The 13464-nt window shown below is 37.5% G+C and overlaps 1 protein-coding gene across 6 annotated transcripts in view; it reads left to right on the top strand.

Moving 5' to 3' along the window:
• Positions 1-680: 680 nt before the first annotated feature.
• g3bp2.S (G3BP stress granule assembly factor 2 S homeolog) overlaps positions 681-13464 on the top strand; it is a 28867-nt gene continuing 16083 nt past the window's right edge. The window contains exons 1-6 of one of the 6 annotated variants that reach the window (XM_018243440.2): positions 681-830; positions 8533-8651; positions 10263-10344; positions 11347-11520; positions 11712-11802; positions 12979-13096. In XM_018243440.2, coding sequence (XP_018098929.1) covers positions 8557-8651; positions 10263-10344; positions 11347-11520; positions 11712-11802; positions 12979-13096 — 560 coding nt within the window. In that variant the 5' untranslated portion in view covers positions 681-830; positions 8533-8556. Of the gene's footprint in view, positions 931-8532; positions 8652-10262; positions 10345-11346; positions 11521-11711; positions 11803-12978; positions 13097-13464 lie in introns of all 6 variants that reach the window. The other 5 variants (XM_018243442.2, XM_018243444.2, XM_018243439.2 and 2 more) reach the window with 5 other exon arrangements.

Raw genomic sequence — 13464 nt, 5'->3', positions numbered from 1 at the left:
GGTCCCTGTACTGTTAGAGAAGGTCCTTAGATAGGATGGGAATTAGCTTGTTCTTATATGAACTGACTAGTTTCTATCCCTGTACTGGACCTCATATGAAGTAGAGCTAAAACAGCTGAACACAGATGATGGATTTCACACATCTTATAAGCACTGCGTATCTTGACAGCGCTATATAAATAAATGATGATGATGATCTTATATATGAATAACTAAGTACCATCTCTAAACATGGCAGAAATATGTCCTTTAACGAGTTTCAAATTAGTTTCTATCTATTTAACATACCATAAGGTTAATATATTGTGAGGACCTTTATAAGGATGAAAAATAGCTAGCTCTATTAGAACAGACTAGAGTCTATCCTTATTTGTACTGGATGGCATTTAGCTTTGTCAGTATAGACTGGACTAATTCCTATACTTTCCTGGTACCTCACCACTAGAGGCATGGTCCTTTCTGAGGATAGAAACTAGCCCACTGCCATGTGAGTCGTCTATTTCTTATCCACTAGAGGGACGGTCCTTTCCAGGGATAGGAACTAGTCGCTACCCTAGTCTAAACTCACTTCATTGCACTTCAGCTTCCGAACATCGGCAAATATTGCACAGCTCTCTGAAGTTCAATAAAGTTTATTGAAGAAAAATAACATGGATGCGTGTGACGCCAGGGCGCTGCGTGATGACAAAATATATGGGCGGAGTGCCGTCATTTGCTGTGGGTTTGCGCTTCAAGCCCGCGTAACCGCCTGAGTCCTGCGTCACCGGCGTGACGTCAGAAAAAGAACGTCATAATCCCGCCCAGCAAGCTGCCGCCTGCCCCCGATCAGGGTGAGAAAAATAATACGTTCTTATATTTTCCGTCGGGGCTCGGCACTCCATATTGTGCGTACGGGGGGGATTATTGGCCGCCTGACCGGCTCTGACAGAGGTGAGCGCTCTGCCTTGTTCTTGTTGTGCGGGATGTGATTCCCTAACGCGTACACAATAGGCTCTCGTTGCGACACCATGTACACAACACTTGAGCAATTAGGAAGAGAGACTTAACTTAACAGTGTAATATGTTAATACATAGAACAAATAGATTTTAGCATGTGATTTTTAGAAACCATTTCATCGGCATTACGGCATATGATATCTTTTTTGTCACGGTCATAGTTTGTCTGGTTGATCAAACTGTGGCCTTACAGCTCCTGAGCAGTCATTGAAGTATTAGCAAATGGCTTGAGCTTGTCCAGAGTCTTGAGTGTTCCAGTTTAACAACAGCAGTGGAAACAGCTTGATTTGCTTCTGCCCTGCTTAGTAAATGTAGCCCGACTGTCCCCCCTACTCAGTTGTCGGCCAGTGAGAAGCAATATTTTCGGGCCAGACCAGTTCAACTGGAGACTGTAGGCCTAGAATTTTATGACGTCAGTCTACGCAATGATTGTATTAAAAAAAAATCTTGTGTATGACATCAGCATAATTCTGTGTTCCTCTGATATGCACTATGACTTACTATGCCCACTTCATGTATACCGTTCTCTGGACCTGGGGCTTTCTGGATAATTGATCTTTCTGTAATTTGGATCTTCATACTTGAGGTCTACTAGAAAATCATGTAAATAAACCCAGTGTGATTGTTTTGCACCCAAACAGGATTCATGTTATCATAGTGTGGATCAAGTACAAGGTACTGTTTTATTATTGCAGAGGACAATGGTTAAAATTTGTCTATGCAAGTTGGCCTTTTCCGTAACTCGGAGCTTTCTGCATAACAGGTTTCTGGATAACGGATCTCATACCTGTACTTTATAGAAGGAAACAAAAAGACAATACTTATATTGTACTCCTAAATTAGAATACCAGAAAGCCATTGTTCCTAGGAAAGCCTTGAGTTTTATATTACTAGATTAAAGAGCTTGTCCACTTTATTTGCATACTGAAAACAAACAATGTTCTTGTTAGAAACATATAAAATATTCATTTTTTTTTTTTACATTTTCATGGAAACTGCAATGGAAAGCCATTTTCCATTTGCTGTCCCTATCTCAGCTGCCAGACTACAAAAACTGTGCCTCGTCTGCATTACGTTATGCATGTTCTCTTTATTCTCAGGCCTGTTAATCACAGAACATGCAAGGCATTGTGTGAAGTCTTGGCTGGAGCTGACTACACAATATTTGTTATGAGAAGTCAGAACAAGCAGTGGAGCATATTAGACAGATATTGCTTTCAAAAGTGTTCACATTTACAAATAATTTTTAAATTGCTAAAAAAATTTAATGTATGGTATATGAATTGCTGCTTGGAATTTCACCATTTAAAACAAGATCGTAATTACCAAAAAGTAATTGTGAATTAATATGCAGTCTGTCATTTCAGAAACAAAAAGTGTCAGGTGAGGAAAAATTAAGCCAGCAGTAGAAATCTTTTTTTAAAAATACGTGCCTTTCGCATCTTTTCTGCCTACTACAGCAGTTTTGGCAGTTCTGGACACTTTTACAAATAAAAGCCATCTTTGGAATGAAAATGTCGAACTTAGTACGTTTTAGTGGGGCCAGGGGGAGCTGGTGATGAGGAAAAAATGTTGGGCGATGTGGCCGGCAAAATGGGTCTGGGGAAAACACTTCAGAAATATTAATTAAATGAAATAACACAAAACATTACAGAATGAAAGACACCTCAATTGAACATCATTTGAATCTTATAAATCGAAACTATAATGCCAGAACTTTCCCAAAACAAAGAGAGAACAACAATTGCAGTTCTAAAGGTGGCCATAGACGTAACAATTATGATCTTTTTTGAAAAAAGATCTTTCCAAGAAAGTTTGTTAGTTTCAATATACATGTGTAGAGCTGAATGATCAGATATACAGGTAGAAGCAATAGAATTCTACCTGCAATTCAGCAGTAACAATAGGCGATGCTTGGGAGCCTTCAAAGGCACCCAATCAAAATTTTCCATCCAGCACAATCGACGACCCAACCGATATCCAAGTCTTCTGCCGATATCAGTCGGCTCTTTGCCCACCATACACACACCGAATATCATACGATCTCTGTGTGTCTACGGCCACCTTTAGGCAATGACAGATGTTGCATTTTGTGACCCATTTTACATTTTGGGGGAGAAAATAACCAAAATGTCATGTCATTACCTGTGAATCATAGCGGGTTATTTATCCAAATCACTTATTTGCACAATTACTTTCTGAGGCTATTTCAAGCTGTTAAACTATTTGCGCAATTTAACTGCGCCAATATGCATTAAGGATATTTTGCAGCTTGCAATTTAATGCTGGAGGCAAAATATATCCTGTCTGTCATTGTAAACAATATTATGCTGTGGATGTTTTGATATATTTTGTCTAGTTTGTTCATTTATAGCACAAGTCTAGTTAATATTATATTGAACTTCTTTATACAAAATACTCCGCAGAAAGGTTGGCCTAAAATAAATTTACAGGCTTTCTGAGAAAATAGTCTTGTGCCTATCACAATTTTTTTTTTTTTCATACTGAAATTATTAAGAGCTATATTAACTTAAATCTATTTACTGCCATAATTTAAAAATGTTACAACTGTCCCTGCATCTGTAGTGTGAGACCTGACTGGTACATTTTTGGGTTCGGCTATGGCACACAGGTCAATCTCCAGCTCTGTAGGTGGACAATAATAGGAATCACCACTCATTCATTTTAATAGCAGTTGGTACTGACCAGCAGGTGCAGACCTGTGCCACTTTTTCAAGCAAAATTCACCTTACTAGCCATGCGTACATCTTAGTCTGGGTGATTAACATTGAAAGGATCAAAGGTAATTACTGAGACCTTTTTGCCTTTCCATTGAGCTGGAAATCACTCGGCTAACATTTCTATATTTCCCCAAGGGTCATTGCTCCTAATTGCAAGTCTTTGGGAATTGTTTCTTTGCAACACGCAGTTCACATAAAATTGTATATAATCAGCAGGAAACCGGTGTAGAATAGACAAGTGCAAATCATCAGTGTTGTGTTCTATATGCCCTACTTTTACTGTATAAAAGTAGGGCATGTATAACACTACACTGCGTCATATATAACACTACACTGAGGCCTTACAAAACCTTGCATGTGATGTTTACTCTAATTTGACTTATTTAAAGGGATTGTTCACCTTTCGAACACCCTTTTCATTTGTTTTCAGATTGTTCACCATGAACAAAGACTTTTTTTAATTGCTTTCTATATTTTATTTTTTACAGTTGATACATGTCTCAGCAGTATCTATAGAATATTAGTAACTAGTTATGTGTTGGTCGGGATTTCCCCAACCCTAACCCGCCCTACCTTAGCCCGTGCCTGCCCGCATCCAACTTCCGGGTTGCTTTTATAGACCCGCTCCACCGATGACGTCACAAAAAGGGGCCAGGCGAGCAGGTGCTGCGTCTATAAAAGACGAACCCGGAAGCTGGCACGCCGCCCGCGAAGAAGAGTGTGAGATTGGCCCAAACCCTCCTGACCCGCGGCCATTGGGCCGCCCAGCACAACACTGTTAGCAACTATTGTATTAATTCTAACAGCTGCCTTTACTGAAACTCTGGGATTATGCTCAGCAGGGACAAGGATAACAAATGTATCAACAGAATGTTTCACTTCAGAAGTTAGTAAATCGCCCCCCCCCCAAGCTGCTATAGAAATTGAAAAATGTTATAATGATGGTAACTAAAGTGAAACTGCAAATCCTTGTTTTCGTGGTTTATATATTGTAGTTCAAAAGTTTTCACTGCCTCTTCTTTTTCCTTATTTTATATTCTTATAGCAGGGACTAATAGTTTCCACTGAGCAGGCTGGAACAGTCCTTGTACATATTATTCAGGCATGGAATCCGTTATCCGGAAACTAGTTACCCAGAAAGCTCCGTATTAGACTCCATTTTAGCCAAATCCAAATTTCTAAAAATGATTTCCTTTTTTTGTAATAATAAAACTGTACCTTGTACTAACATATTATTCTTTACTGACAGGAAACAATGGTTTATTTAATATTTAAATTATTTTCTAGAAGACCTATTTATCAAAATTCAAATTTGTGAGGTTTAGAGTTATTCTACTTTGAATAAACCCAGAATTTAAAAAAATCAAATGTTTAATTTTTTTATGAAAAAATCCAAATGTAAGACACTCGATTGAATATAATCGTGAAACAAACTCAAATGCTTCGAATTTTTTCAGTTTATAAGCTTAAAAGTTTTAGTTTACAAACTCAAACTCCAATTAAACCCCAATTAAAAAAATAGCTAGAATTTTGCCTAGGACTTCTCCCATTGACTTCTACATGAACTCGCCAGCCTTTAAATTCTTAATTTAGTTTTTTTACATTTGCGTTTTCGATTTTTTTTTTTCTTAATAAATACCAGACGTGATTTTTGAAAATCGAATTGGAATTTGTGAATTTTTGTGCAAAAAAATTTGAATACAAACCGTGAGAAATCAAGATCCAAATTACGTAAAGATCTGTTATTCAGGAAAACCCCAGGTCCTAAGCGTTCTGGATAATAGGTCCCATGCATGTACTCTTAATGAAAATGAATGTTTACTGTTTGTTAATATAAATGCAGTACATTGCCTTAAAACAATACTCTAGGCTTTGGATTCTGAGCAAAATTTAAGTCTGGCAGCATATGCCAGTTACTTTATTTCAAAGCTCTTAGTTACTTGCAGAAGTAATTGCAATTGAAAGCAGTATTTGTTTATCCTGCTTTGACTTTGCTTTGTTATGCTTCTTACCCTTGAAACAGTGTAGTAGAAGTCACTGCTCCAGGTTACATTTTCTTTCATTATGCAAAGTAAAATGCTTTTTTTTGTGGCTGTCACCTGTAAGAATTGTCTGTATATAATTAGCTATATACAGTGCTGCTTGAAAGCTTGTCAACCCTTTAAAATGTTCTATTTTTTTCTATGAATGGCACCTAAAACATCTGATTTTCAAACAAACCCTAAAAGTAGATGATATAAAACCTAGTTAAACAAATGAAACAAAAATGATTATATTTGGTCATGTATTTAGTGAAAAATAATCCAATAGCATTTCTGTGTATGGCACAAGTAAATGAATCAGTATTCACTACTTTTGCTCAATATTTGCTGTGACCCCCTTGTGTAGCAATAACGGCAACTAAACATTGTGGTAACTGTTGATCAGCCCTGTACATTGAAAGTTTAGCCCATTTCTCCATACAGAACAGCTTCAGCTCTTGGATGTTGGTGGGTTTCCTCACATGAACGGCTCCGCTATAGGCCTTTCCTCAACATATCAATTGGATTAAGGTCAAGACTTGGACTTGGCCATTCCAGAACATTTACTTTGTTCTTTTTTAACCATTCTTTGGAAGAATGACTTGTGTGTTTTGGATTGTTGTTTTGCTGCATGACCCACTATCATTTGAGATTTAGTTCATGGACAGATGTATTGATGTTTTCCTTTAGAATTCTCTGGTATAGTTCAGAATTCATCAATGATGTCAAGCCGTCCAGGCACAGATGCAACAAATCAGAATACTCCCATCATCATGTTTCACAGATGGGATAAAGTTCTTTTGCTGGAATGCAGTGGTTTTCTTTATCGCTCCTCATTTAAGCCAAAATTCTATTTGGCTTCCTCCATACACAAAACATTCTTCCAATATCCTTCCGGTTTGTCCACATGATCTTTAGCAAACTGTAGATGTCAGCAATATTTTTGAGTAAGATCAGTGGGTTTCTCCTTGCTATCCTGCCATACACATCTTTTCTATTAAGTGTTCTCCTGATGGTTGAACATCAACATTTGCCAACGAGAGACAGGCCTTCTGCTTTTTAGAAGTTACCCTGCGTAACCTCACAGGCTTTTGAATGCCTTGCAGCTGGAGTTATCTTTGATGGTGAACCACTTCTGGGAAGGGCAACAACAGGCTTGAAGTTGAGATAGTCTTGTAAAATTTTTCAGCTTTATGGGCATCAAAACTTTTTCTGAGGTCCTCAGACACCTCCTTTGTTCGAGCCATGATACACATTCCCAAATGTGTTGTATGTGTGATCAGGCTTTGATGGGTTCCGGTTAAATAAAACAAGGTCTCTAACTCATACCTGATTGTCATCCCATTGACTAAAAACACCAGCCTCTGGTTTGATCTTTAAATTATATGGTAAACCTTAGGATTCACTTACTTTTGCCACTCGCAGATATGTTATTGGATCCTTTTTTTTTTAATAAATGCATGACCAATTCTATTTCGTTTCATTTGTTTAGCACGTTTTTCTTCATCTACTTTTAGGATTTGTTTGAAAATAAGATCATTTAGGTCACATTCATATAAAAATCTAGAACATTTTAAAGGCTTCACAAACTTTTAAGTACCACTGTATTCCCAGAAAAGAAAGAAAATGGTAGACACGCACATCTGTTCATGTGGGGAGGTGTGATGCATGGGACAAAGGTCTTTAGATTCGCACCAACCCTAATCCAACTGGAGAATGAGCTAGCTCACTCCATGATTTATATACCAATGCCGACCCCATCTCTGAAGTCACTGGTGGGGATGGAGCAAGCAGGAGTATATAAGTAAGAAGTGGCTTGGCTGGCAATAAAGGCCACCCACCCGTGACCCGTTTATAGAGGCAGTAGATTTGCATGAACCTGCTCAACTTGTGGGTCCCATTGGTTTCAAGCCGACCTGTGCATCACTAGTGGGAAAATCTTATTGTTCCATATTTCTTTTCCAGTGGACCATTGTTCTATAATTTTACATTCAACTTGTCTAGATGTTCTAAAGTATTGTCTTTGTGTATTTTACTGGAACAGAAACCTATAGTTAGGCTCTTGTGTTTGAAAAGAAATGTGGCAAGAACACCAAAAATAAAACAAATTATAATGTATTGCTAACCTGCACTGGTAAATAAGGTACTTTATATCCATGTGGCTCCAATTCAAGTTTTAGCAGGGTTTAAGGGCCCACATTTGTCCAGCAGATAACAGGAGCTACAAGATTCAGAAACATACCCCATATTTTTCCCTCTATAATTACCTGGCACTGGAATGGGATATCTTACCCAGAAATCCGATATCAAAGCTCCACATTTTAGGAAGACCATCTCCCAAGAGTCCATTTTCAGCAAATAAATAAATTTACCAAAAAAAATCTCATGTATTTAAATTGTATTTTGTGCTTAAATGTTACTAAGCTTACAGGAATCCATGGCAAAACAGACAAATGATTTCCAAATTAGCATTAAATCTCCAAACATACACACACATTTGCAAAATGTGCAGAGAACTGTCCAGTTAGGCTATATAAACTGGTAGCCAAACTGGCCAGTATATGCCCAGATCCCAAATGTTGGCCAAATGGTTGGTAAAAAAAAATAGAACAAAATGACTCATCTTCTTCGGTGTTCATTCATCTTATTAATTGAAATTGCAGGTGTATCCTTGTATTTCATACTTACTGAATAATATATAATGTATTCTTTAGCATGTCTCCTTTTTTATAGAAGCCTTTGGTTTTAAATGACTAAACTGTTTTTCATTGCAGCACATTACTTTCTGTACCAAAGAAATGGTGATGGAGAAGCCAAGTCCCCTGCTTGTAGGGCGGGAATTTGTGAGACAGTACTACACACTTTTAAATAAAGCACCAGACTTTTTGCACAGGTAAAGGTTTTTAAATCCGTCACATACAATGTTTACATGCTGAAATAAGGGGTATCACCTTAAAGGGCTGCTTCACCTTTAAGTTAACTTTTGGTATGTTATAGATTCTAAGCAAGTTTTTAATTGGTCTTCATTATTTTTTATAAAGTTTTTTTTTAAATTATTTCTCTTTTTCTTCTGACCCATTACAGCTTTCAAATGGGGGTAACTGACCCCCTTCTGAAAAACAAATGCTACTTTAAATCTACAAACTTGTTCTTATTGCTACTTTTTATTACTCACCTTTCTATTAAGGCCCTCTCTTAGCCATATTCCAGTCTCTTACAGTCTCAAATCATTGCATGGTTGCTAGGGTAACTTGGACCCTAGCAACCAGATTGCTATAACTGCAAACTGGAGAGCTGTCGTATAGTTTTGAATAATTCAAAGGTGAAAAACCCCTTTAAATTTAATAAGTGTTTTACCAGAGGATCCAAAGGACATCAAAGACTTTAAGAGCACATTTACCACACAAGAACAGTTGCGTACATGTACATTTCCCCTCAGTCAGTTACTATACAACCTCATTAATTAAGTACTTATGTCAAACTGTGCTCCTTGCAGTTTCAAATAGTTGTGCTCACAGCTGCTGCCTCTGTTTCCACAGCACCCTGTGTTAATGAACACCGAACCTGCATCTAGAAGAATAGGACGTACACTTGAAATCTAGGGAAAAAATGCTGCATTATACTGAAAAGAAATGCAGATTGGCCTCAAAATTGCACTTTACTAGGGATGGGCAAATTTGACCCGTTCTGTTTCGCCAAAAATTTGCTGCCGTCAAAATGTCGCCGACACCCATTAAAGTCTATGGGCGTACAATGTCGAAGGGCGAAATTTTTTTTGACGCGCGTCTTTTTATTTAGACGCGCAACGCCATACAAGTTTATGGGCGTATTTTTTTCCGCAAAACAAGGTGAAAAAATTCGCCCATCCCTACACTTTACTCATTGCACTTGTGGGCGTAAATGAGCTGCTGCTAAAAATCAGTTTATGTACATTGTTTTAATTATTGTTTTCTATTATGGGATTTGCTTTTCACTACTCCTAATTTTAAAAGGAATAACTGGCAACCCTAACTATAGCCTGTAGTTTGGATCTATCATAGACCTATATGTCTGGAATGTCAGGTCTTCTGTGAAGACTTCTACTACAAGGCATTTTACTGGGCCTTATTACTTATTTATCATCTGCAATTAATTTTAGTGAGTGGAAATTATTATGATTCCTATTCATCCACAGAGGAGCACATGGCACAGGGCTGCTACCTGAGCTAGGCATCATCTTTGATGCATAAGCCAAACACCGAAAAACATTTTTTGTCCAATATGAGATGAAGTTCTCAATTTTGTCCAATATGAAATGGAGTTCAAATGCAATTTCACTAATTTTGACATATTGGCCACACCTGCATCAAGTGCAACAACTCCTTCAACCAAAACAGGGATGGGACTAAAACATTATGGGACAAGAACATGAATTAGCCCCAGCATTAGAAGTCTTACAGGGTCATATTACTAGCTAATTACTTTTTCTCAAAACACATTTATTTATTTATTTTTAAACATTTAGGTTTTATGGAAGAAATTCTTCATATGTACATGGAGGGCTGGATGCCACTGGAAAGCCGCAAGAAGCAGTTTATGGCCAGGCTGTATGTATGAAATATATTGTGCCAAGTTATGAATGAGTGTGCAAAATATGTATATTAAAGCCAGCATATTCTGTAATTAAAAATGCTGCCTAGCAAGAAAGTTTGCAAGTAAAATATTTGCAATGAAGAGAAGAATCTACACTGCACCACACATTGCAATACACAATTCCTTTGTTTTATTAAATATTATAATTAATACAGTTGCTAATATTCCACAAATACTAGTGAGAAATGTCAAATTGTAACAATTTAGAGTCTGCATCTGGAAATTGCTTCCGAATCCACAGCAATGTTGAATATTAAAGGGGAACCCTGGCTTCCAAACCAAAATTTGATAAAGAGGCCCACATAACACAGAGACCCCTAATATACACATCACAGTTACCCATTTCTTCAAAAAGTATAAATAAATGAAATATTTTATGCTGAAATACAGCTGTTTAACAGTTCTCTTTCTGCATCATTTGAAATCCTGTAACAACTTCACAGCTTACAGACAACATGTAGGAACTACATAACCCACAATGCATTGCACTATGATGTTCTGTTTCTTATTGAAATTATGTGTGCAGGGAATTGTGGGGTTTGGAGGATGCAGTCTAAGGCTTGAGAAAAGACCGTGAGAGGTCTGAAACGTTGCCGGGTGTTTGGGGTCAGAGCCTATGTCCCAATAAAGGCATTTTAAGACAACAAACCAATGACTGGTGCCGTCTATTACTACAATTTGGAGGATGCAGTCTAAGGACAGATGGTTGCTGATGCAAAGTAACAGTCAGCCAGCTCAGCAAAGTAGTATGACAGATCAGCAGGAGAGCTAGGCTTAAAAAACTGTTCCAAACCATTAAAAATCATGAAAAGTCTGCATAATTTTTAATTTCAACAATCTTATGTCGAGTTCACCTTTAATTAGAACATGATGCTTGATAAAATGCAACAATGTTGTGCTGACTCTGCTGTACTTTATTTATACCTCTCTCAATTTTTTTTCCCTCTAACCTCAAGGAAATTCACAAAAAGGTGATGTCTCTTCAGTTCAGTGAATGCCGTACCAAAATCCGGCACGTAGATGCGCATGCTACACTGAGTGATGGCGTTGTGGTGCAGGTCATGGGTGAACTTTCCAATAATGGACAGCCAATGAGAAAGTTCATGCAGACATTTGTCCTTGCTCCAGAAGTAAGTACCTTATGTTGAGCCTCAGCACTTTGATTACAAAGTAATATGCCTGCCATAGCCCTTATCTGTGTTATAACTGTATGGAAGAAGATATTTTCCAATTGGAGATCATCGTATAGGCAGTGTTATTTTAAATAATTTTGACTTAATGTGGCTAACTGGAAGATTATATATTTCTTGGCACAATACAGGGTTCAGTTCCAAACAAATTCTATGTGCATAATGACATCTTTCGTTATGAAGATGAAGTGTTTGGTGATTCAGAAGCCGAGATGGATGAAGGTAGGAAATGGGTGAAAATCTAAAAACCTAAATATGCTGCTTAGTGAACATTTGTATTTTGATCTGTTTGTCATTTGCATTTATTAAACAGAGCAGTCACAATATCCTTATATACTGAATGGCTAATTAGTTTAGCTACGTACCATAAGGAGGCACACAATACTAATGCAATGTTCATCATGCATTTCAAAAAAAGTAATCATCTATGCAGTGTGTATTTTAAAGGCATTCACTTTCAGTGGGTTGATTAGCACCTGCTATGGTTTTAAACAGTTATTGTAAAGGGCATTTTCCTCACCATTGAAACTGCAAGCTGCCAGCTTTGCATGTTTAGGAAACTATACTGATCCTAATTTCAATAGAATCTGGCAATCCATGGTGCCAGATTTTCCATTTGCATCTACATTTTGACCCTGCTGCCTTATCAATAAGTGTCATAATTCTTCGAATGTGATAGATGAACTGTGTTATTGGAGTTACTTATTTAGGTGGCAGCAGCCCCAGGATCACCCCTGCCAGGCCCTAAATATGTATATATTTAAAGGGATACATTTTTCCCCAAAATGCATTAGTTAATAGTGCTGCTCCAGCAGAATTCTGCAATGAAATCCATTTCTCAAAAGAGCAAACAGATTTATTTTATATTTAATTTTGAAATTTGACATGGGGCTGGACATATTGTCAGTTTCCAGCTGCCTCCAGTCATGTGACATGTGTTCTGATTAACTTCAGTCACTCTTTACTGCTGTACTGCAAGTTGGAGTGATATCACCCCCCTCCCTTTACAACAGAACAATTGGAAGGTAACCAGATATCCACTCCCTAACACAAGATAACAGCTGCCTGGTAGATCTAAGAATAGGACTTAATAGTAAAATCCAGGTCCTACTTCGACACATTCAGTTACATTGAGTAAGGGCTAGGCCACACGGGAAGATTTCAGGGAGATTAGTCGCCTGGCGACTAATCGCCGCGTCTAATCTCCCTGAATGGCTTGCTGGTATCTTGCACCCGCTATCGCTATAGTCACCTGCGCCTATTCACACGCGGCGACACGTTTTTCAAAGTCGCTCGAATAAGGAGTATTGTTTGCTAAAATTACAATTCTAGTTTAGCTGTAATTATGTAGTTGTGTGACACACCGGGAATATTAAAGTATTGTTATCCCTGATTTAGACATTTCTGTTATAGAATCTGAAGAGGAAGTTGAGGAGGAGCAAGAGGAAAGGCAACCTTCTCCCGAACCAGTGCAAGAGAACATCAGCAATACATACTATGAGCCTCACCCTGTTTCGTAAGTATACAGAGCTCCTCTGCTGCCAGATACTTTCAACTAATAATCCACAAATCTTGCTATCCAATTGTTATGATATGGCTGTATCAAAATTCTTTTACAAACAGTCTTAACTGGTGATTATGAATCTGTAAACTTATTAAATAAAGATGTATTGTCTTGTGTACAATTTAACTATAAAATAAAGACTTTACTCATTCAATTGCTCTTTAAGTAGATATCCAACCCCCCCCCCCTAAAAAAAAACTTTTTTTTTCTGCACAAACTAAATACAAATTCTAAGGAAACTTTCCAATATGCCTTAAATAAAAAAAACTCATTCATTTATTTGTAAATGTTTCGATTGCCTTCTTTTTCTTTCTCTAGTG

The sequence above is a fragment of the Xenopus laevis genome, chromosome 1S (genome assembly GCF_017654675.1).
Source record: "Xenopus laevis strain J_2021 chromosome 1S, Xenopus_laevis_v10.1, whole genome shotgun sequence".
Taxonomy (NCBI): domain Eukaryota; kingdom Metazoa; phylum Chordata; class Amphibia; order Anura; family Pipidae; genus Xenopus; species Xenopus laevis.
This window is presented reverse-complemented; position numbering and strand designations above follow the sequence as displayed.